This window comes from Rhamphochromis longiceps, linkage group LG12, assembly GCF_057381845.1.
Source record: "Rhamphochromis longiceps isolate RC_006_pf linkage group LG12, R_longiceps_female_GT1.1, whole genome shotgun sequence".
Classification (NCBI taxonomy): domain Eukaryota; kingdom Metazoa; phylum Chordata; class Actinopteri; order Cichliformes; family Cichlidae; genus Rhamphochromis; species Rhamphochromis longiceps.
This window is the reverse complement of record NC_140568.1, coordinates 4042367-4066022: the sequence shown is the minus strand read 5'-3', so window position 1 is coordinate 4066022 and position 23656 is coordinate 4042367. Positions and strand designations below refer to the sequence as shown.

At 41.7% G+C, this 23656-nt stretch overlaps 1 protein-coding gene across 1 annotated transcript in view; it reads left to right on the top strand.

Moving 5' to 3' along the window:
• Positions 1-23088, top strand: part of htr7c (5-hydroxytryptamine (serotonin) receptor 7c) — a 35203-nt gene extending 12115 nt beyond the window's left edge. The window contains exon 2 of the mRNA XM_085424391.1: positions 20922-23088. Coding sequence (XP_085280517.1) covers positions 20922-21660 — 739 coding nt within the window. The 3' untranslated portion in view covers positions 21661-23088. The remainder of the gene's footprint in view (positions 1-20921) is intronic.
• Positions 23089-23656: the final 568 nt, after the last annotated feature.

Sequence of the window (23656 nt, the reverse complement as noted above, 5' to 3'; positions counted from 1 at the left end):
TTAAATGCCTGAAAAAGCGTGGAAGCTTTGTGATTTACTGTTGGGTAGCTTCGGTTAGAATAGTCCCAGAAACACGAATCAGACTTTGCCACATTTAAAAATGAATGACATGTTCTGAAAAAAAATTCAAACTGCCCTAAATAGTTTGTCTGAAGTCAATCTGGAGACTAAAGAAACACTTCGATTCAGGGAGAAACTGGAACAAACCACTTAATAAAAGTTTTGTATCAACCTAAATACGTGCTCTGGATCTCAGAATTATGGGTTCCTTTCCAAAACCTCATAACTTGTCCAGAGCTTCATTTCTTCAGTTCTTTATTCACTTTAACACCTACATTGAAAAAAACCTTCAATGCACCCGCTCTCATTCCTGTCTTTCAGGAAAATGCTGCACGAGTTTGAAAAGCACAAAGATTCATGCTTCACGAACATGATCGCATGATGTGTCTGTTTGATTTATTGTGTCGATTTGGAGGTTTTCTGTGTTGGAGCCTCCTAATCAGTGAGCTTTAGAACCAGATTCGATCTCGACCACCGGCGTTAATACAAAGCAGCAGTACAGGATGACAGATCGCTAACCAGACCATGGATAGAGATGTGAGTTTATTTTGCTATTCTTGGTCTGTCACCTTATTTACCCAGCAAACTCTGGGGACAGGATGCAGAAAAGGGCAAAGTGCTGAGTGAATTTAGTGTGGTATAAATCATGCTTTGTGTTATTTGGTATAACAAAGGTGGAGTCCATTACTCATCAAGGCCGAACAAAGCACCAACAAGAATTTACTAAGCAGTGAGATAATGGGTTTCTTGTTGATGGAGCTGAGAGACTGCAAACACACACACACACACACACACACACACACACACACACACACACACACACACACACACACACACACACACACACACACACACACACACACACACACACACACACACACTGTAGATTGCAGATAATATACTCAGGACATTTAGCATATTGTTGCTCTTGCAGAATAACTCAAGCTGACATTCAGTTCATTTGTGCACATGAACTGAATATTTATACGTTCCACTAAATGCAGCAGTATTAAAGATCCTACAAACAGGGATTGAGAAGTTATCTCTGATAATTCAGTGAGCAATCGTGTGCATTACTCTGTGTATAGTATGTTGCATGTCTAAACGTACTGTCTGCATTAGAGCATATACTGTAACGCTGCTGCAGGTGACAGCTTTTAGTGGCAATGTCTTCAGACACGCAGACTTTAATTAACTCCTGCATGTTACTTTAACTGATACATCGTTCTTCATACATGCTCACTGCTGTGCATCATTAAGATATACTTGTCAGCTAACAATCCAAGAATGTTTTATGATGGATGTGCTCATTGGCTATAGTTCAATGTGACTTTACAGCAGATTTGTTTTTCCTGTTATTTGGGTCAGGTAAATGCTGGGAAGTTAGTGATTTAACTCCCGGCACTCCACAGAGGTTGTATTCCAGCTGTGAAATAGCAAACTGAGTTATGGCACACCCATCACTGCCAAACTGCCCTTCAGCAAGACACTGAACTTTAGAACTGACAACTAACTGGGTCACTGCACTGTGTGCTGAACTTCACTCTTTGAAATGTCTAGTGTGGAAAAGGGAAAATTCTAGCAAGAAGCAACTGCACAAGTTTAAAAACAGCAGTAAACAGAACCATTACCAATACAATGTCGTGCTCTTAGCTGATTTTGAGTATTCAGGATTGCTCAGAAAAAGGAGAATCTCATCACTGACAGATTAGCCTGGCATACAGAATAGAAAGCTCCTGTAAGCTGACAATCAGAAGGCATTTCAACGTACAGCGAGACAGATGTGCTGACCACATAAATTCTTGATCCAACTCTCTCTAGATCTGTAGCTTCAAATCTTGCAGATAAACACACTGATTCTGAGTACTGACAGTTTAGTCTACACACAACAACAACAAAAAAATAAAATGTAATTATACAGTCCCGAACAAAAGTTTAAGACCACTTGAAAAATGGCAAAAGAAATCATAGTTTGCATGGTTGGATCTTAACAAAGTTCCAAGTAGAGCTTCACCATACAACAAAAAGAAATGGGACTGAGACAAAACATTATTTTTGAGCATGCAATTTATTGAAAACAACACTTAAACTGAAGCAGGCTGTTTTACAGCTGATCAAAAGTTTAGGATCACACCTCCAAAAAACCCGTAAACCACCCCCAAAACAGAAATCAAAATTTCAAACATGAACTCAGTAATGAGTAGCTATACTATTGTCCATTTTTGTAAACATCGCTTGCCATCAAAGGTTCTCATTTGGATTTGGATCAGGGGAGCGTGCAGGATGGTCCAAAAGAATGATGTTATTCTCCTGGAAGAAGTCCCTCGTGTGTACTGCAGCATTGTCCTGTTGATAAACCCAATCGTTACCACACAGATAACAGCCCTCTGTCGTAAGGAATGCTCTCTGCAACATCTGGACATAGCCAGCGGCGGTTTGACGCCCCGGCACTTCCTTCCACTGAAGGAAAAAGCAACCCAGACCATTATGACTCCCCCTCCACTGTGGCACACAGAAAACATCTCAGGTGGGATCTGGTTGTCATGCCAGTAACGTTGTAAACCATCAGGACCATCAAGGTTGCATTTTTTCTCATGAGAGAAGAAAACTTTCTTCCACCTTTCAATGTCCCATGTTTGGTGCTCTCTTGCAAAGTCCAAACGGTCAGTTCTGTGGCGTTTAAGGAGACGAGGCCTTTGAAGATGTTTTTTGTTTTTGAATCTCTTCAGTGTCAGATGCCGTCTGACGGTTACGGGGCTGCAGTCAGCACCAGTAACGGCCTTAATTTGGGTGGAGCATCATCCAGTGTCTTGATGGACAGCCAATTGGATCCTCTGGCTCAGTGCTGGAAAATTCTTTTGGGTCTTCCACTTGACTTTTTTGTTCCGTAACCCTTAGGATCATTTAAAAAATTCTAAATTATACTTATGCAGTTCAACAACCCGACCACATTCAAAAAGGGAATGCTTTTTTTCCTTTGCCATCATGACATCATGACAGTGTGACTACCTGATAGAAAATGACAATGAATCCACATTTTTACACAGATTTGGCCTTTTAAGGGCCGTGTGGTCTTAAACTTTTGATCAGCTGTAAAACAGCCTGTTTCAGTTTAAGCGTTGTTTTCAATAAATTAGATGCTCAAAAAAATGTTTTGTCTCAGTCCCATTTCTTTTTATTGCATGTTGAAGCTCTATTTAGAACCTTGTTAAGATCCAACCATGCAAACTATGATTTTTTTGGCCATTTTTCAAGTGGTCTTAAACTCTTGTTCGGGACTGTATATATAGGGTCACTCCTCACTCTGCCTTGTTCCCAAACAGTAGCAGCGTCAGTATAATATAGCTGTCAGGTAATTATCAGAGAATGTTGTATGATGGATGTCCTCAGTGGCTGTGACTTTATAGCAGATTTGTTTTCCTTGTTATTTGGGTCAGGTGTTATTAGCTGGTTATGGTCCGGTACTATAAATCAAGTTCGACGCACCCCGGATAGTTTTTTAAACTTTATCTTATTCAGTTAAGATATGTACATACACGGGTGTTTTTTATATCAGCAATTTTCTGCTTTAATTAAAACAAAACAACTTAAAAATTGGAAAGTGTTGTTAAGATTGTGCCAAAGCAACAGGCAGTGATATAACAATCAGAGGATCAGGCAGGTGAACAGGCAGGCATAAAGCAGATAAAGGCCCACACTGCTTTTTCTTGTTGATGCTGATAGTAATGGTATTCGTGGGAGCCAGAAGCTGTTTACGATGAAACATTTGTTTGTGTCTTTTAACATGATTTGCTTCAAAGAGGTAAAAGACCATATTTATCTCTCATTTGTGAGGAAAACTTTTAAAAAAATTATATCATAATCATCAGTGAGTAAGAAATGTGCCCCTGATTGTAATGACTCACGAGCTTGTAGGTGCTCAGATCAGCGGTTCCAGTGTCCATGGATTGAGTGGGCGTGTCTGTGAGAGCACAAAAATATACATCACCTGTAAGAAAACAGATTGTGTGCTATATTTATTGCTGCTCTATGCTTAAGTTCAAAACTGCATATGCTTTGTGGAAGTTGGAGACACCTCTTAGAAAGAACCGCAGTTTTCCTCCTTTAGCTCAAATGATGGAGCTTAAGCTCGGTATAACACAGGAAGGATTTCGCTGCCACTCAGTTTCCCAAATCTGATTGAATAAAACCCCAATATGAATAATTTCATGACGTAAATGAACAGGACGCTGGTGCATATGCAGTCAGTCTACATAATAAGTCAGTCTGAATAAGCCAGCTTCATTGTTCGCACACATTCCTCGCTGCACAGCACTTTTTCTTAGAGTGACAGTTTTTCACCTATAATTATGCGCACTGCTTCTGCAACACAATGCTAACCTCTATTTTGCCAGATCACTATTATCACTGTTATTACCTTGTTGTCACTGCTGTGTTTGCTCACCTGCAATGGCATTTTGTCTGTCCGTCTTTGAAATTAGGCCGCGCTGAGACTGGGGATGTACATGGATGTGTACAACTGTGATTAAATATGGGTTTTCAGCAAAAAGTTAAGACAGCTACTGGTTCCATAATTGCAGGTAAAAGAAGAAAAACAAAAACATGAATAAGTGAGACCTTGAAAAGAGCATCATTTTTCAAAAACTAATGTAAATTTATGAGGAAAACAAAGCTGTGAGGTTGATTGTGAAGCTTCTAATCAGAGTAGAGCTTATGTTGCACTTCTTTTTTTTTGCATTAAAAAATAGTGCAGTGTATTTAGACAAAAAGAAGTGAGGATGAGGTGACAGCTTTTGTGCATTCAACACAATGGACCCATGCAAATACATTACTGGTTAAATCATCAATATGGCTCCGTACTCGGCTGTCACAACAATTTGATCCAGTCTTGCAAAGTGAATCGGTGGCAAAACTCTCCACATTTTTGGGAGTTAATTTGTGCTTTTATAACATCAAATACTATTCAACATTTTGTCATAATGTACCACTTTGTTCCCAGAAAGTATCTAGTTCTTTAATATAAATGTAAATATGTGACATTATGAGTTTTTCCTTGGAGTACGTATAATCAATTCATTTTATTACATTTTTATTTTGTTTTACCCTAAATTTCCCCAAAAAGTGCCATCACACGCAGGTGAATAATTTATATTTTTTCCCCCTGGCTCGCCTTAGATGAGATTAGCAAAATTCTTGCTATAATGAATATTCCTATCATTAGTCATTTCTTCATCTCTGGGTAGTGCACTGAATTTGACCTCCAAGTTTGATGTTCTGATGTGTGTCATCCAGTACAAAATCAAATTTAATTCATTGCTTTCTTCTGCTGGAAATTATTAATATCAATCTTGCTGAACTCATGTCCTATCTTTGCTTATGTCATTACCTCTGGCTGAACATACTTTTGTCATTTATTTGATCAAAATCTTTCTGTATAGAATACAGCTTAATTGATTTATACTTCAAGAGATTTTCCAATTAAAGTGACAAATCCAACTAGATAGAAGACATGCTGTAGAGGCACCGAATCATTTAAAAGATTACAATCGCCCCTCAGATCTCCTGTGCTCCTGATTGGGATGAGAAGATGATCACATGAATAAATGAGCAATGTTTGCACATAAGAGTCTAAAAAAAAGAGAACACCTGTACATTTTTTCTTTACCAATCATGCTTCATGTTTGAAAGCACACAGATGAGCTATTGTTCTATATAGATAAAAATAAAGGGAGAAGCCTTTAGTGAATGTACTTGTATAGCTCCTTTTAACAGCAAGGTCATACAAAGGAACAATAACAACACAGGACTGCAGAAAATACATATAAAGGACGTTATATAGCTTACTATATATATATATATATATATATATATATATATATATATATATATATATATATATAGACTGCAAGACCAGACTGACCAACCTGTGCACTGCCTGGATTGATTACAAGAAGGCCTATGACTCAATGCCCCACAGCTGGATACTGGAATGCCTAGAATTGTACAAGATCAATGGGACCCTAAGAGCCTTCATCAGGAACTCAATGGGGATGTTGCGTACAACACTAGAGGCCAACTCCAAGCCCATAGCACAAGTCACCATCAAGTGCGGGATCTACCAAGGAGATGCTCTGTCCCCACTGCTGTTCTGCATAGGCCTGAACCCCCTCAGTGAGATCATTAACAAGACTGGCTACGGATACCGACTACGGAACGGAGCAGTTGTCAGCCACCTCCTGTACATGGATGACATCAAGCTGTATGCCAAGAGTGAACGAGACATCGATTCACTGATCCACACTACCAGGCTATACAGCAATGACATTGGAATGTCGTTCGGACTGGAGAAGTGTAGTCGGATGGTAACAAAGAGAGGGAAGGTAGTCAGAACTGAGGGGATTGAACTACCAGACGGCAACATTGCAGACATAGAGGACAGTTACAAGTACCTGGGGATCCCGCAGGCAAATGGGAACCATGAAGAGGCCGCTAGAAAGGCTGCAACCACCAAGTACCTGCAGAGGGTCAGGCAAGTCCTGAGGAGTCAGCTGAATGGTAAGAACAAGATCCGGGCCATCAACACATACGCCCTGCCCGTGATCAGGTACCCTGCTGGGGTAATAGGCTGGCCAAAGGAGGAGATAGAAGCCACTGACATAAAGACAAGAAAGCTCCTTACCATGCATGGAGGGTTTCACCCCAAGTCCAGCACCCTGAGGCTGTACGCTAAGCGGAAGGAAGGGGGCCGGGGACTGGTGAGTGTCAGCACCACAGTCCAGGATGAGACAACGAACATCCAAGAATACATTGGGAAGATGGCCCCAACTGACCGAGTGCTCAGTGAATACCTCAGGCAGCAGAAAGCCAAGAAAGAGGAGGGAGACGAGGAACCATCATGGAAGGACAGGCCCCTGCACGGTATGTACCACCGGCAGATAGAGGGGGTGGCTGATATCCAGAAATCCTACCAGTGGCTGGACAAAGCTGGACTGAAAGACAGCACAGAGGCACTAATCATGGCAGCACAAGAACAAGCTCTGAGTACAAGATCCATAGAGGCTGGGGTCTATCACACCAGGCAAGACCCCAGGTGCAGGCTGTGTAAAGATGCCCCAGAGACAATCCAGCACATAACAGCAGGGTGCAAGATGCTAGCAGGCAAGGCATACATGGAACGCCATAACCAAGTGGCCAGCATAGTGTACAGGAACATCTGTGCCGAGTATAACCTGGAAGTCCCGAGGTCAAAATGGGAGATGCCCCCAAGGGTGGTGGAGAATGACCGAGCTAAGATCCTGTGGGACTTCCAGATACAGACGGACAAAATGGTGGTGGCTAACCAACCGGACATAGTGGTGGTAGACAAACAGAAGAAGACGGCCGTAGTGATCGATGTAGCGGTTCCGAATGACAGCAATATCAGGAAGAAGGAACACGAGAAGCTGGAGAAATACCAAGGGCTCAGAGAAGAGCTCGAGAGGATGTGGAGGGTGAAGGTAACGGTGGTCCCCGTGGTAATCGGAGCACTAGGTGCGGTGACTCCCAAGCTAGGCGAGTGGCTCCAGCAGATCCCGGGAACAACATCGGAGATCTCTGTCCAGAAGAGCGCAGTCCTGGGAACAGCTAAGATACTGCGCAGGACCCTCAAGCTCCCAGGCCTCTGGTAGAGGACCCGAGCTTGAAGGATAAACCGCCCGCAGGGGCGTGCTGGGTGGTTTTTTTTAATATAGTTTGATTTGGTACAGTGATGGTAAACTGACGCTGTCAGTTCTGAAGTTTTACATATCAGGAAATAGAATCATTTACCAGGTTGTAACCTTATTTAAATACAACCTCAGATACACAACAATATATGACATACTGCACTATACCACTGCTACAACAGAAATGAAGCCAAAAGGAAAATGCAGTGTGTGAAAAACTGAGCACTGCCCATGATTCAATAACGTGTAGAACCACTTTTAGCAGCAAAAACGTGAAGTAAATGTTTTTACTTTATCAGTGTCTCACATTGTTGTGGAAGACTTTGGCCCACTCTTCTTTACAATGCTGTTTCAGGTGAGGTTTGCAGACATTCATTTATGGACAGACCTCTTGAGGTCCCACCGCAACATTTCAATCAGGTTGAGGTCTGCACTTTGACTGGGCCAGCACAGTGATTCTTTCTTTTTCAGTCATTCTGCTGTTTATTTGCTGCTGTGCTTGTGATCATTGTCTTGTTGCATGACCCAGTTTAGTCCAAGCTTCAGCTGTCAGACAGATGGCCTGACATACAGAGGGGTTCATGTTTGACTCGATTACTGCAAAGTGCCCAGATCCAATATCTGCAAAACAAGCTCAAATCATCACCCCTGCACCAACATGTGGACAGCTGGTGTGACGTATTTGTGCTGGTTTCTTGTGTTTAGTCTTCGCCAAATGTAGCACTTTGCATTGTGGCCAAACGCTGATTTGGATTCGCTCTTGTCTGTCCAGAGGACATTGTTCCAGATGTCTTCTGGTTTGTTCAGAAGTGTGTGTGTGTGTATATATATATATATATACTACTTTATTTTTACAACAACTTTACGATGCCTTGTTTTGCCCTCACATGGGTTTTAGCCTTTAAATATATCCTCTTGCTCTTAGCCGAGCTTTTTAATATCTCTGATATTTTCATCTGCCCAAAATAAAAGGTCAGTAAAAGGATAAGAGATTGAAAAAAGAACAGCACTCAACAGTTGCCTTTATGTTGCATGGTAGTGTTGTGACTCTGGAACAAGTTGGCTACAGCTCCTCCTCACTGTCCTTTTCCATTTGCAGAGGCATGAAATGATGGCGTATAATGGGGCGCGCAGCTACTTCAGCTATACCAACTGCTGGCTAGATGCCAAATTGGAAAAAAGTGAGTCGGTTCAAAAGAGGAGCTGTCTGTGGTATCCTTGGTAACTAAAATTGCTTAACATTTTTTCTCAAAGGTCAGAAGAAAAACGGGAAGAAGTGGAGACTTGGATTCCTCCCCCACATCTGAGACTTCCTTTAAGCTTATTTAGTTTTCAAGGTGTCCTTTGAGAGGGAGAGCGACAGAACCAAAGGGAAGGTGACAAAGATGGAGGGGCTCTTCACCCTGGCTCTCTCTCATCATCATGACAGGGAAAAGAACGGAAAGGAAGACGGATTTGCTGGCACATACTTATTCACCTTCCAGTACCAGACTTCACTCGTTGTATAATAATGAAGAGAAAATGAGTACACTCTTTAATATTTAACGTAACATTTTGGGAGCTCGCATTTGAGACTATTAGTGAGATGCTACTCACAGCTGAAAGTGTATATTTAGGTGGCCAGTAAGCACAGCACAATGGCAAGCATGCGCATGTACAAATGTAATTTCCTTTGGAGAGCCAAAAGCCTCTAGAGGCTTTGTAGCTGCATTACAAATCAGGTCGCCATGGCTGCCACCATAAAGGAACTCCATTAAATAATTGACAGGGAGCAGAAAATGGCTAAATGCATAACAAGCAGGCATAAATCCATTCAGGAAGGAAAAGGAGCTCATCGTGGACTACAGGAGGAATGCTGACCCACATCCACCCATCCACATTAAGGGGACGGCTGTGGAGCGTGTGAGCAGCTTCAAGTTCCTGGGAGTCCACATCTCCGAGGATCTCACCTGGACGACCAAATGCTCCAAGCTGGTCAAGAAGGCTCACCAGCGCCTCTTCTTCTTGAGGACTCTGAGGAAGAACCACCTGTCCTCAGACATCCTGGTGAACTTCTATCGCTGCACCATCGAGAGCATCCTGACCAACTGTATAACAGTCTGGTACGGGAACTGCTCTGCCTCGGACCGGAAGGCGTTGCAGAGGGTCGTGAAAACTGCCCAGCGCATCGCCGGAGCACCACTTCCTGCCATAAAAGACATCTACAGGAAGCGGTGTCTGAAAAGGGCTGGGAAAATCATCAAAGACCCCAGTCACCCATCACATGGACTCTTCACCCTCCTGCCCTCTGGGAGGCGCCACAGGAGCCTCCGGACTAAGACCACCAGGTACCGGAACAGCTTCTTCCCCACAGCTGTCAGACTCCTGAACTCTGCCTCCTGACATCTGACCCACGTTAAACTCATGGACTGAACATACACACACCCACAATGGACAACTGTACCCTCAAACACAATAATAACATGGACTGAACCACCACTCACAACCACTAGCACTTTATATAGCCTCTGTAGAAACTATCTACACCCTCACTTATCTTAACTGCACTACTGTATAGCTCTGTGTAAATAATCATTCTGTACATTCGATAATCTTTAATCCTACAACTGTTTACAACTTGCACAGTTCCCATTTCTGTATAGCTGTATATCCCAGATTCTGTAAAGTTATTTATTTCATATTCTGTATAGTTTTTCATATTTATATCCTGTTCATAGCCTGTACATAGCTTGTACTCACTACAGCCTGTACATACTTATAGTTATAGAATATTCACAACATACTTCATACCGTGTACATTATAACATACCATAATAGACCCATTTCTGTAATATACTCACATATCTATATTATTGCTAATATATATTGTAATATATCTATATCACTAAAGCACTTCTGGATGGATGCAAACTGCATTTCGTTGCCCTGTACCTGTGCATGTGCAATGACAATAAAGTTGAATTCTATTCTATTCTATTCTAAAAGTAGATTGTGTGACAAGATGGAGCGATTTACTAATGTGACAGAGAAGAGAGAATGGTCTCATTTCTAACAAAAATACACAACATTCAGGTAACTGAGAAAAAGTTTTTGTGGACTGAGGAGCTTCCTAACAGTGCTGGTCCAAATCAAAAGGCTCCATGCATACATAAATTCTGTCTTAACCTCATTATTTTTTACTTACATAATAGTTATTTATAGGTGAGGCTGTGCAGCTGAAACAAATTGAGACCAGTTTTCCTCTGTTACATGAATATTAATTAAAAACAGAACAAAGACATATGATCTGAACCAAAAATTTATGAGACTGCAAAGCAAGTCACTTAACAGCATCGCTTGGAGAGCAAGCACAAGGATCAGAAGGTAATGTCATAACAAATACCTCGATTGTGAAGTTCTAACGCCAGGCAACAAAGTAATCACTAAATTGCTTCTGAGCTGTTAAAATGCAATTGCCATGGTATTAACAAAACAGCAATAACTAAAACATTGCTGCAAAGGTAAGCTTATTAGCTGCTAACACCCAAATGTTGTTAAACAGCTAATAGGCTGCTAACTACGTCAGCGGTCAGCTAGCATCTATTAGCTATGGTTGCTGTGGTCCCTAAACTCTTCCATCCATCCATCCATCTTCTTCCGCTTATCTGGGGCAGATAAGCACCTAAATCACCTAAAATGGCTCCTTTCGATGTGGACCAGCGGCTCTACTCTGAGCCCCTCCCAGATGGCTGAACTTCTCACCTCATCTCTAAGGGAGAGTCCAGCCACCCTTCGGAGGTGCTGATTCTCATTCCCACTGCTTCACACTCGGCTGCGAAGCCCCCTAAATTCTTCAACTTTGTGAAAACACCTGATATCAAAGATTAAGAGGTCTGGCCCACTTTTTTCCATATAGTGAAAAACCTGTGCTGTGTGTTGTTCAAAAAAAAAGAAAAGAAGCTATTTGTATTTTTTTTTCAAATCAGCTTCTTTACCCAACAGCCAAACAACCAGCAATAGAAATAACTGAGCCACACATAAAATGTCTAGTGTGTGATAGATTGACCAACAAGCCATGATGCACAGAAAGATGTGAGTTAGTGCTTGGTGTTAAGGTTCAAAATTGAGGAGGGAGAGTACAAACCACCCATGGTCCAGAAGCTCTTGGTCAAACAATGATTTTAATGAACACACGTGTGGGAAGATACTCTGTACGCCGACAGCAAGTGATCTCCAACTTAATCAAAGCATAAACAGATATTTTATAGCATCAGGGTTTGATTTACTGACGCCCCTTCATGCGTCACAGATACATTTTATACATAGATCAGATCAACACCACAATGACTTTTAACCCAGAAGATCATCTTCTATTTTCATGGCTGGTACTTTCCGTTCTTATCTTAAAGTGAATTGTTCCTCTTTCTTGCCGAGACATGACTAATCTCTCCTCTAAATAAATCTAACTCATGTGTGTGTGTGTGTTGACCCCACATGCTCTTTCTCAATTCACCTGTTGCACTTCTGACCTTTTACCAGACCAGAGGCTCACTGAGACTATATGTATGTCTTCTACTAAATAAATGTTTTAACCAAGAACCTCTACTAAAACCTTAATATGAAATGACCTGATATATAAGTGTTTTGTAAGCATGTATTGCAATTCCTTCTATGGCTCCAAGTCACTTGCACAATAGATTGTCCGGACATCGCGCCGAACAAAGCTTCCAACCCCCAATTAATTGACCGAGCTCCAACTCTTTAATAAGCACAGATATGCATTGTGTATAAAATAGTCATAACTGCACCTGAAATACAAGGTCAACATAATAACTGTATGCATAACATCTTAAGGCCTTCTTAAAGCTATCTGTTACATTGTTAAAGCCTCGTCTTAGCCTGCTGCTCAAAATAACTTCCTGCTTCTGCAAAACTCTCCAAGCCTGTTTCCTGTCCTGTTACTTTTAGCCTTTCTGAAAGACACACACTGTTCAACCCCTGAATGCAATATAAACTCCAGATTATATTATTAATGCAATGGTAATAATGATGATTATTTAACAATAGCAGTAAAATAATTTCCCTGCTCCACACTCCCTCTCTCGACCTCTGGAACACCAGAGGTCGCAATACATTGTGTCCTCGCTCAGACCCTCTCTAGCCGTCCTCTGGCTCAACCAGCTCCCATTCGAGAACACTCCATGCGTAAGCTTAGGTTTTCTCGGTCCCTCTCTGGTAGTTCAGCAGGCCTCGAGATCTTTTATTCGTTTATCTTTTAAATTTTACCCAAGCAGGTCCGCTGGACTAGAAATTTGCAACATTTTGCTCTGAAGGACTTTGAAGAAGTTACTTTTCCGTACTTTAGTTTTATGTATGTTTTGTTGCCACGTGTTTCTGCATGTAGAGCAACACTGATGTTGGATTTAGGGGCCATGCAGTGCCTCCTACATTATCCACATTTTTGTATGGTCACTGACTCTCACGCCCTCATTATAAAGGGAAGATCATCAAACTGACTTTGACTGAGGCTAGCTGGAACACCAGTAAAAACTTTAGTTGGGATGCATATATTCCACCCTTGAGTCTCATTGGTGCACTTTCCTCAGATACTTTAATCCCAGCTGTTTTGTTTTGTCACCGTTCTGGTTTAACTCAATGCTTTTGTGTTCCAGATTTTTTTTGCCCAGCTTTTTAATTCTCCTTTATTCCTGTACCCTATTATCTGCCCCGCTCAGCTCTCTTCTGTTCTCTGCTGTTTTTCCTTTGTTGTCCAAGGACACCCAGCTCTGACTGGGATGGACACAATGACTGTTGGAAGTGGATTTCATTTATCACTGTGGCACTAATAGCTGCCCATCATCCCTATTGCTGTGAGAGCCCTTAAACCTCCAATAGTGACAGGTGGTGAGTTGTGTAGGAAAGGCCATAAAATATCCACCCAGAGGGTTTACAACAATTAGGAGGAAGTAAAACAGACATAAAGGATTTAAAGTCTGATGAGGGGAAGTGCTTTGTGAAGCTAGGTGTGTCTTGTAAGTATACAGGGTGACTCTGTAAATAGGTCAACAATAGAAAATGGTTTTCATTGCTACATAATTAACAAAATAGAACAAATCCAACAGATTTTAAAGGGTCAGGGATGTTATCGGTGAGCACTGAAAACCAGGATTGTTTTGGGACCCCAAAGCAGGTTGAGAATGTTGAGAAGGATTATAGATAACTTTTGTCTCAGATCTGTCCTTGAGCTGTGTTCAGCATGCCCACATTTCCCCGTGGTGCCACATGGATAGTTAAGTGCTTACAGGACAATACAGTAGTAATCAATTTCTGTTAATCTCAGTCACAAGTCTGGACATGGGTGGTACCGTATACACATGTGAGTAACAGTTTGATTGCAGCTGTTGCAATATTATAACATGGGTCAGTGTGGCTACCATGGTATACACCTTTTAATGCAGCTGAACTGGAGAAAAAAATGAACGCTAGAGGGGTATAAGTTTAACATTCAGTCAGATTAAAAGAAGTTATATAGACTCACTGACCACTTTATTAGGTACACCTGTTCAATTGCCCCTTAACACAAATATCACAGATACCTACTAGCAACTTGATGCATTTAGGCATCTAGACTTGGTCAAGAGGACCTGCTGAGTTCAAACTGAGCATTAGAATGGGGAAGAAAGGTGATTTAAGTGACTCTGAACATGGCATGGTTGTTGGTGCCAGATGGGCTGGTTCGAGTATTTCAGAACCTGCTGATCTGGTGAGATTTTCCCACATTATCTCTAGGGTTCACAGAGAATGGTCCACAAAAGAAAAACTAACCAGCAAGAAAAAGTTCTCAGGGATAAAATGCGTTGTTGTTGCCAGAGTGGTCAGACTGCTTCAAGCTGATAGAAAGGCAACGACAACTCAAATGACCACTTGTTACAATGCAGAAGAGGAATGCAGAAGAGCATCTCTGAATGCACAACATGTTGAATCTAGGCTACAGCAACAGAAGAGCCAACACGTTCTCACTCCCAAAGCGTAATATTTTACGCTAGGTGACAAACCGTCAAAATATTATGCTTCTGGGCGCCCAACATGTCCATAAATGACGAGATCAGAAAAATGAGGAAACATGAGAACCGTTTGGAATCAATCTACACATGTTCGTTCATTTTACTTAAATCACTTTGGAAAACTATTTAACGTCATTAAATTGCTGGTTAACGCTAGGGATAAGGTTATGGTTAGGGATAAGGTTATGGTTAGGGCAGGAATACATGGCTGGAATGTGTATTACCGCGGGACCATCATTCTACTGGATTTCACCAATAACCCGGCGTGTAGCATAAGAACGCAGAAGGTCACCTTTCGCGTTCCTCAGGAACACCGCGGGACGTGAAACATCGTTGGGATGTTACTCGAGAGTGAGAATGGGCTGGAAGACCACATTGGGTGCTGCTCCTGTCAGCTAAGGATAAGCTACAACACAGGCTCACCAAAACTGGACAAAAAAAACAAAGACTGGTAAAACAGTGCCTGGTCTGTTGAGTCAACACTGAGATGGGGTCCGAATTATATCAACAGTTCAGGCTGGTGGTGATGGTATAATAGTGTGAGGGATGTACTTTAGAACCAACTGAGCATGGTTTCAGTCCCACATCCATCTCTTTAAGATCACAGTGGGCCCAGCTCCTGATGGCTGCTTCCATGAGGATAACGCACCATGTTACAGAGTTCAGATCATCTTGAATATGGCAGTGAGTTCACTCAAATGGCCTCCACTGTCACCAATCCAGCACAGCACCTTTGGCATGCAGTAGAGGTTCACATCATGGATGTGGATGAACTGTGAGATGCAATCATGTTATTATGGAAAAACACCCTCTGAGGAATGTTTCCAGCACCTTGAAGATTGCAAAGTGTTAGCTTGACAGGTAAAATAGAAACTTGCAGGATAAGATCAAAATGTAGATTATTGTCAAAATGTTGTGGTCGCAAAGAAACTATTAATGTGCAAAAGTTGTCTAAATGTTTCAGGTTGGACTAAAGCTTCGGTCCAGCATTGCCATGTTGTGTGTGTGTGAAATGCAAAAACACAAAACAAAACTGCAGTCACCCCCTCAACACTTTTTTGTCTTATCAGTTTAAGAAAAGGAAAATTAAGGTGTTATGTTTGTTGTCAGTAACTATAAAGTTTGCATAAATTTGGCTTATCAACTTTTTTTTCTCTTAAAAAAAAATCCTTGCCTTAAGTAGCAATTCCCTCCTCGACACATTGGCTGAAATAAAATAATAGTTATTCACAGACTGGCTGGAGGTAATACACAAATCTGAGGGAAGAATTGTGTCTGTCCAGGGATGACTCAGTTTAGCTTATGTAAGAGTCTAAATGTGATTAAAGAAACAGCTCTATTATTATTTTACTCACTCATTCTCACCTCACCACGAGCAGAAATCAGGCAAGAGAACAGAACCTGACCTAAACAGGTATAAGTGTGTTAGAACAAAAATGCTTAATTGTGTGTAAAACCCGGAAAAAGACGAAGCTGCTCCTTTGCTTTCTTGTTGAAAATTCACGTCGTGCTCTGTCAGAAGAAAAGCAGCTCAATTTCTGTCTTATGGTGCTTCCTCAAATAGAGCTGAAGCGCTCCTTGAGGACTTGACTCGTTGTCAGATGTCGGAGAAATGTTCCAGAGCTCTCACTGAACACATCCGTTGTGCTTCAGCTGAAGAAAGCTCAGAATAAATAAATGCATGTGTTGAACAACTGTACTCTTTATTTTATTTTTTAATTATCATATCTAGAGGTCAAACCTTACATTTGTTTAGAGCTAGTCCAGCTCATAATACCTTTATTACAACACGGTGTACTTAACAAATCAATAAGCAAACAAGCTTTTCTACGGTATATCTTGCACACAGCTGACACTCGAGTGAACACTGAACTGTGTTTTCTGAGATCTTCCCATTTTCAGCACTCTCGTTCACTTTAGATAAATCAAACCAAGCTCATAAAGCAATGAAGCTGCATTTCTCAAAAAACGGTTTGATTTCAGGTGACGTTTGCACCTCTCTGTCCGCTCGCTTAAATCACACGCAGATGAATTCAGAGATCTTCCAAAAACGGGCAACACTTAAAATTTTTAAACTCATGTTGACCCCCTCCCTGCACATTTGTGCTTGATATAAGAATTATAAATGGCTTAGTGAAGGGACTTCAGTGGAAAGTTTCTGTGGGAAAAAAAGGTATTCTGACAGACACAGAGCTCCAAATTTACCACCCTGTCTCTCAGCCAATGGCTTGGATAAATATTTCACCATGTTTCCCCTCTCAGAAGTAAAAGGTTTGTGAGGCTCTCCTGGAGATGACTGACGACTGTTGCACAAGAGGGCCAGTTACAGTGTTTCAGAGCAGAAAATAGCACACTATATTGTGCTCTATGGGGTAGCCTAGTGGAGGTAATGGAATTCTCCATTAGCTTGGACATTCTGGTTACCTATGGACAGGTAATTCCTGAGGGCCGCTGTATCTACCAGAGATGTGAATAAAAAAATAATTTAAACATCACTGACTGTGTTCAGGTCACACTGTATAGGAGGTGATTATAATCCACTGCCACTGTGTATTTAGCTTGCGCTTTCATCATATTGCAAGGTTCAAATATGGTATGCATTTTGAAAAATGCTCTAGATTTCTATTCAGACTTGCAGATGGTCCAGCAATGCGTAAGTCTTGAGCCACCTCTTGTTTATGTTTTCCTATAAACAGGAAATAGATGCAGCAATTTACTTATAACATGCAAATGGAGAGGCTGTTGCTTGGGAGGTAAAGCAGGTCATCGTTTATTCAGAAGCTTGGTGGTTCGAAGTCTGGCTGCTCCAGTTTTCTTTGGGCGAGATCTTGAACCTGGAGTTCAAGATTGGACTGTGAATGTTTTTTTAGAAAACACTTATATGAAGTAAAAAGCATGAATGAGACATGTTGTACAAAGTGCATTGAAAGCTTGAGTAGAAAAAGCACCATATAAGAACCCTTTTAAATAACTGGAAATACAGTTCAATTCTAACTTGAAAGTCAATATTTGCTATGACCACCGTTTTTCTTCAACACAGTCCAATGAATGTGGATGATCTTTGCTGGGTTTTTTCCTATTTCTTGAAGACATGACTTTCAGATACTGTTCATCTACTGTAGTTAGTTTTATAGGCCCTCCATCTATCCAGTTTATTGAGATAAACTGCACACCATGGTGAGATATACCAGGTTTTTTGATAATAGCTCATTGGGAATCACCTTGCTGGTGCAAAAATACAATTTTGTGCCTGTCAAACTATGTCTGTCTTTTGCATTTTTTATAGATTCAGCTAAAGAAACGAGAACATATGATATATTTTTAAGACAGACTGCTAGTAACCGAGTGCATAAAATGCTATTTGGTTCTTGTCTGTCTAGAGACAACACAGGTTTATCCCTTTAGTTAGGTAACTTTTTGACGCTTGAATGAGTGACAGGTCAATGTTAAGTAGCTTAATAATAAAAAAAAAAAATTCCACTATATTGACTGTAAATTTGTTAAAAAGAAGCCAATGTCTAAAGAAAAAACTTTGAAAGAACACCAGGAAGCTTGCAAAAAAATAAAAATAAAAATGAAAGTCTGGGTCCGTGGTTCAACACTTTTGCACATCCCTGTGTATGAAAATAAAAGTTCTGTATTTTAATATCAACATTGGATTAAGTGACTGTGTGTAATGTGGGAGACATCCCTTGTAGCGATGCTGCTTGGTTTCTCAGCTCAGTTCTGTGGCGCACTTATGTTTTTTGTCTCACTCTGACAGTGCTCATAATGTGGCAGCGTGTCAGTGCTGGGGACTAACTGTGTTCAGCTGGTGAACACAGGAGTTAGTGGAGAGAGGGAGAAAGAACAGTATACTTTTATCTCTGAGCTGAATGCATGTTTCTGCCATATTAACCTATCACTGTTACGTTGTACGCGGCAAAGGGAACTACACGTACATGTTTTTTGCCGTTGTTATTGTTTCTTGTTACCCTGCCTCTCCAGGGTTAGTAAAGTTCAATTTTTAGAATGCAAAAATAAGAATGATTAAACCCACAGATGTTTGCATCAGCACATCCTGCTGCAAGATATGCAAGAAGCAGTGTAATGAAGTGTCAAAATGCGTGCTCTCTTGGCCAAACCGGCAGTCATTTGTCTCCAGAAGGACGATGAGAGGATTGTGTGTCCAATGAGAGTGTGCCTGGAAACAGCTCTGCCTTCTAAAGGTCTGAAGATGAGTCATGGTGGCAGAGAACTGCCCTCCACCCTCCACTGACAAACAAATATCCCCCCAAATAAGCACCACAAACACCAGTGTGTGAATGTGTGTGTGAATGGGTGGATGACTGGATATGTAAAGCGCTTTGGGGTCCTTAGGGACTAGTAAGGCGCTATATAAATACAGGCCATTTACCATTTACCATTACCATCTTCATTACTGAGTAATGGATTCAGAGAGGAGTGTTGCATTACTGCGTATCTATTATGAATTCCGTAGAAGCATGGCACGTACTCATCTTGGCTCTGTTTCATATTTATTTGACATTGTTGTCTGTGTGTTTAGTCTCCCCTGTGAAACTTAAGTACATTTTAAGTGAGGGGTGTAAACTACTCAGATTAGTGGAGGGATTAGAAGAATGAACACAAAGTAGTTGTTATATAACGTCCACTGAGGACGGACAACCTGAGCTGAAGGATCTTGGAGTCTGACAGTGTGATGGTGCGCGGCACACAGTTTACATGGAAACTGAAAAGTTACTGTCTCGTGTAACCAATGACAAAAGTAACCTACACCAACGCAACTACCAGTTGTAGCTGTATCTTTTTCTTTCTTTCTTTAGTGTCGCAGTATTTTCTACCACCGTCAGCCCACAAGACCTGCCACGGGCGACAACATAATGACACCTGTCTCAGATAAACGACTGATGTTTCATTCAGCGTGGCAGTTCTGATACGAGGCGTGTGAGGCTTTTTAAAGCCGATTAAAAAAAATCTGATCTGGGTTAGATGTCTGTGTGTGTGTGTGTTGGTGGTGAGGAAAGGATATAATAAAGCGCTCCTAGCAAAGCGCTAGTTGTAGCCCTGGTGTCCATTCAGAGTCATTCTGATTTAGATCAATACCACTTGCATTATGTGTTGGCACTAGTTAATAGGCACCAGTGTGCATCAGAGGTGCTGGACTAGAGAGCATTTTGACATTTTGTATACCTTCACTCAGATGTGTCTACAACCAGCATCTCTTAAAAACGCACTAGAAATGATTTCTGAGGAGTGTTATAATGTTATTTGACAGCCAAGTTTGTTAATGTCCATACTTAATCTGAAGGTAACAGAAAATGAGCTGCAGATGGCAGCGAGCTCTGTAATATTTGTGACTAGCATAATACTAAGCTGTACAAACACTGGAGAAAATGTTTAAAGATGAAGTCATATTTTAAAGTTACACCTGACAAGCTGAACTTTTAAAAACCTGTCAATAGAGTAAAGACCCAAGTCGAAAAGCACTGAATGTAATTTGACAGTGAATCACAGCGATCCTTACCAAGTTTTTTTATGTTAGAATTAACAGCAAAGCAGAAATCAGATAAATAGCCCGGAGAGTGGAATATAGAGTTTTCATCAGTGACGCATCTGGTGCTGATGAGTGCTGCGGGCGTGCCGCCAAAACATGCAGTGTCGTACACACAGATTTATCATTTTGTGTGAATAGTGGCTATTTTCCCAGTTTTGTACAAATCCGAGCCTTTCACACCTCATTTTGTCCTTATTTTTTTTCCCTGACACCTCCAGCTGCTATTTGAAACCACTGAGCTGCCTGTTTGATTGATAGCTCGTTCTCTACTTACCAAGCTCAAAGAACCAAAGAAAAAGCAGCAAATAACCCTCCGGGCAATGACAGAGCTTAAGACCTTTCATCCAGATGTCTGTCTTTGAAATGAGGGGACGTTTCTTTGATGCTACCACACTACAAGCCTAAAAGGGTGGATTGTAAATGATAAATGAATAATAAGATTTTGTTTTTGAGATGACAGAGAGAATATATTAGATGAGGAGTTTAAAACAAGATGTCAATGTGACATCAAATGCTTTTAGTACTTGCTAATGATGCTTCATTTGTCTCCTTTTCTCGCAGGTATCTGGGGATCACACGACCTCTCACCTACCCAGCCCGGCAGAACGGTCAGCTGATGGCCAAGATGATCCTGGGAGTCTGGCTGGTGTCAGCATCCATCACACTGCCGCCTTTCTGTGGCTGGGCCAAAAACGTCCACACAGCCGGTGTGTGCCTCATTAGCCAAGACTTTGGCTACACCATCTATTCCACAGCTGTGGCCTTTTATATCCCTATGCTGGTCATGCTGGTCATGTACTACAAGATCTTCAGGGCAGCTCGCAAGAGCGGCGCCAAGCACCGCTTCACCAACCTTTCACGACGCGAGCGTCTCGAAACAGTGGCTAACGAGGCTCTCCGAATGCAGGGCCTGAAGCCGCCCGGCGTGGCAGAGGAGTGTGCCGCATTGTCCCGCCTGCTGACCCGCGAGCGCAGAAACATCTCCATCTTCAAGCGGGAACAAAAAGCGGCCACGACACTGGGGGTGATTGTGGGCGTCTTCGCCGTGTGCTGGCTGCCCTTCTTTATCCTGTCCACCGCCAGGCCCTTTATCTGCGGAGTGGAATGTAGCTGTGTGCCCATCTGGCTGGAGCGCACGCTCCTGTGGTTAGGTTACGCCAACTCCTTAATGAATCCCTTCATCTACGCCTTCTTCAATCGAGACCTGCGCTCCACTTATCGTGACCTTCTCCGGTGTCGCTATCGCAACATCAACCGTCGGCTTTCCGCCGTGGGTGTACACGAAGCTCTCAAAGTGTAAGGCCGAATGGTTAAAGTCGCTGCTCTTGGACACTCGGTGCTTAAAAGGCGACACATAAACAGCCGGCCTGCAGACAGACACGGCCTAACGGGATAAAAGTCAGTGTTAGTGGCTCGCTGCAGACAGCACAATCACTTCAGTGTGTGAGTCAGTCATTCTATTTTTGGAAAGAAAATCACAGAGCGTACTTGATGGACTATTCAAGTCGACACTGCTTTTGTGCATATGCCACAATTCCATCCTGTTCCAGATTTATGATGGAATAATGCCGTAACAAAGGAAATGACATATAAACACAATCAATCATTCTCTTTCAAAGAGACCATAAGGCAAGCAGATTTCTGTATATTAACAAAATTGATGTTTGATAACAAATAACGTTTGTTTCGTGGCTTTCTGAGCATCTCCCTCTCATCGTGTATCCACGCAAATCCCCGATGATTATTTTTCAAACGGGAGGTAAACACTTTGAGGCGTATTACAGGACTGAAACTTATATCACGCCATCTAAAGTCAGAGCCTTCAAGCTGGTCCTCCGACTGAATTTATTTTGAGCACCCTAGATGTCACCCAGTTGTTTAAAATCTGGTGATTCCAAGTAGAACAAAGTGGGGTGGAAAATGCTGATTTAACACAACATAGTGAGAACTTCTCAGTGTTTGAAGGTAGTTTGTTTTGTGTCTGCATGAAACATATTTTTCTTACATGCCACTGTATACATTAATCAAAACAGAAGTGGTGGCAGCGGTGTTTCATGGGTAACCCAGACACTGCATCGCACAGAAACCATGATACTGTGGAGCTTTTCACTTTTCTCCAGGCAACTAAACGTTTCCACTTTAATAATTAGAATTTCCACATTCTTAAGACTCGTTTTCCTCACTGGTTGTTGACAGTGTTTTTATCTCTCTTTTCAATCAGGATGTGTGCCCCCCCCAGTTCAGTACATTTCCTTTTTATCTCCTCAGTGACTTGTACGAACCCATGTCCGATATCATCAGTCGAGCAGTGTGTGCTTATTTTCTACCTCGATTTTTTGAAATGCTCTACATTTCCTCCCCCCAAAAAAGGTGTACTGCTGTATCATTTTGTATCGAAATGCTATTTTTTATTGTGTAAAGTCAATCTGTCTACAGCTGTGTGCGAGCGCTTTGAGTGACCACTCTGTTATTACCTTGAGAAAGAAGTTGGGGAAAGGGGTAAAAGTATTTCATCACTTTGTAAATAAAGAAACACCGAAGATGTCACTGTGGCCTAGATTAGTGTGAAAGCCATTCGTGCAAAGTCAGTGAAGTTCTTGTTCTTTGGACTGAGATTGCAGTGATTTAGGAGACAATCAACATGGGTCTTCTTGCTTTCTAGCCCCCACGGAGCATCCTCAAATGCCTGATGCACCCAGTATGTCATGCATAGAAATAAAGACCAACCTTTAAGCCCATTAGAAGTCTTTGATACATTTGTGACCTTTCTTAAAGCAGTATCGCCAAGACTGTTGGGCTACAGCTAGGATTCTTAAGGATGGTTGCCCCTCCCGTCTGCCCCAGAAACGCCTTTGTGTTAAGTCTGCTTTGAGCAAATGCTTTTATTCAGAGTCTGGGTAACAGCTGTCTGCTTACTCCAAGGGAAAAACAGTGACGAAGAAGAGTAAAGTAGGATGTGTCTCGTCTTGTGGTCAGAAGGTATGTCTCAGTACAGACATATTTGGGTTGTGTTTGTAGAGGAGTGTCACTGTATCACAGGCAAATCACCACTTCAAATATATTTAACACATAAAGACCAACTTAGAAGACCAACAACATGGCTTTCCAATCATATTATTAAGGCTGACACCAAACAAGCCTTTTTATTTTGTGTGTACATACATATTCCTTCACTCACATACACATACAAACTGTTTCATCAAAATGACTTTGCACATCACAGGTATGATACGGCCAAACTCATTTATTTAAAAAAATATTCCAAGCACTTGCCGATGAACCCCTCCCCCTATCCA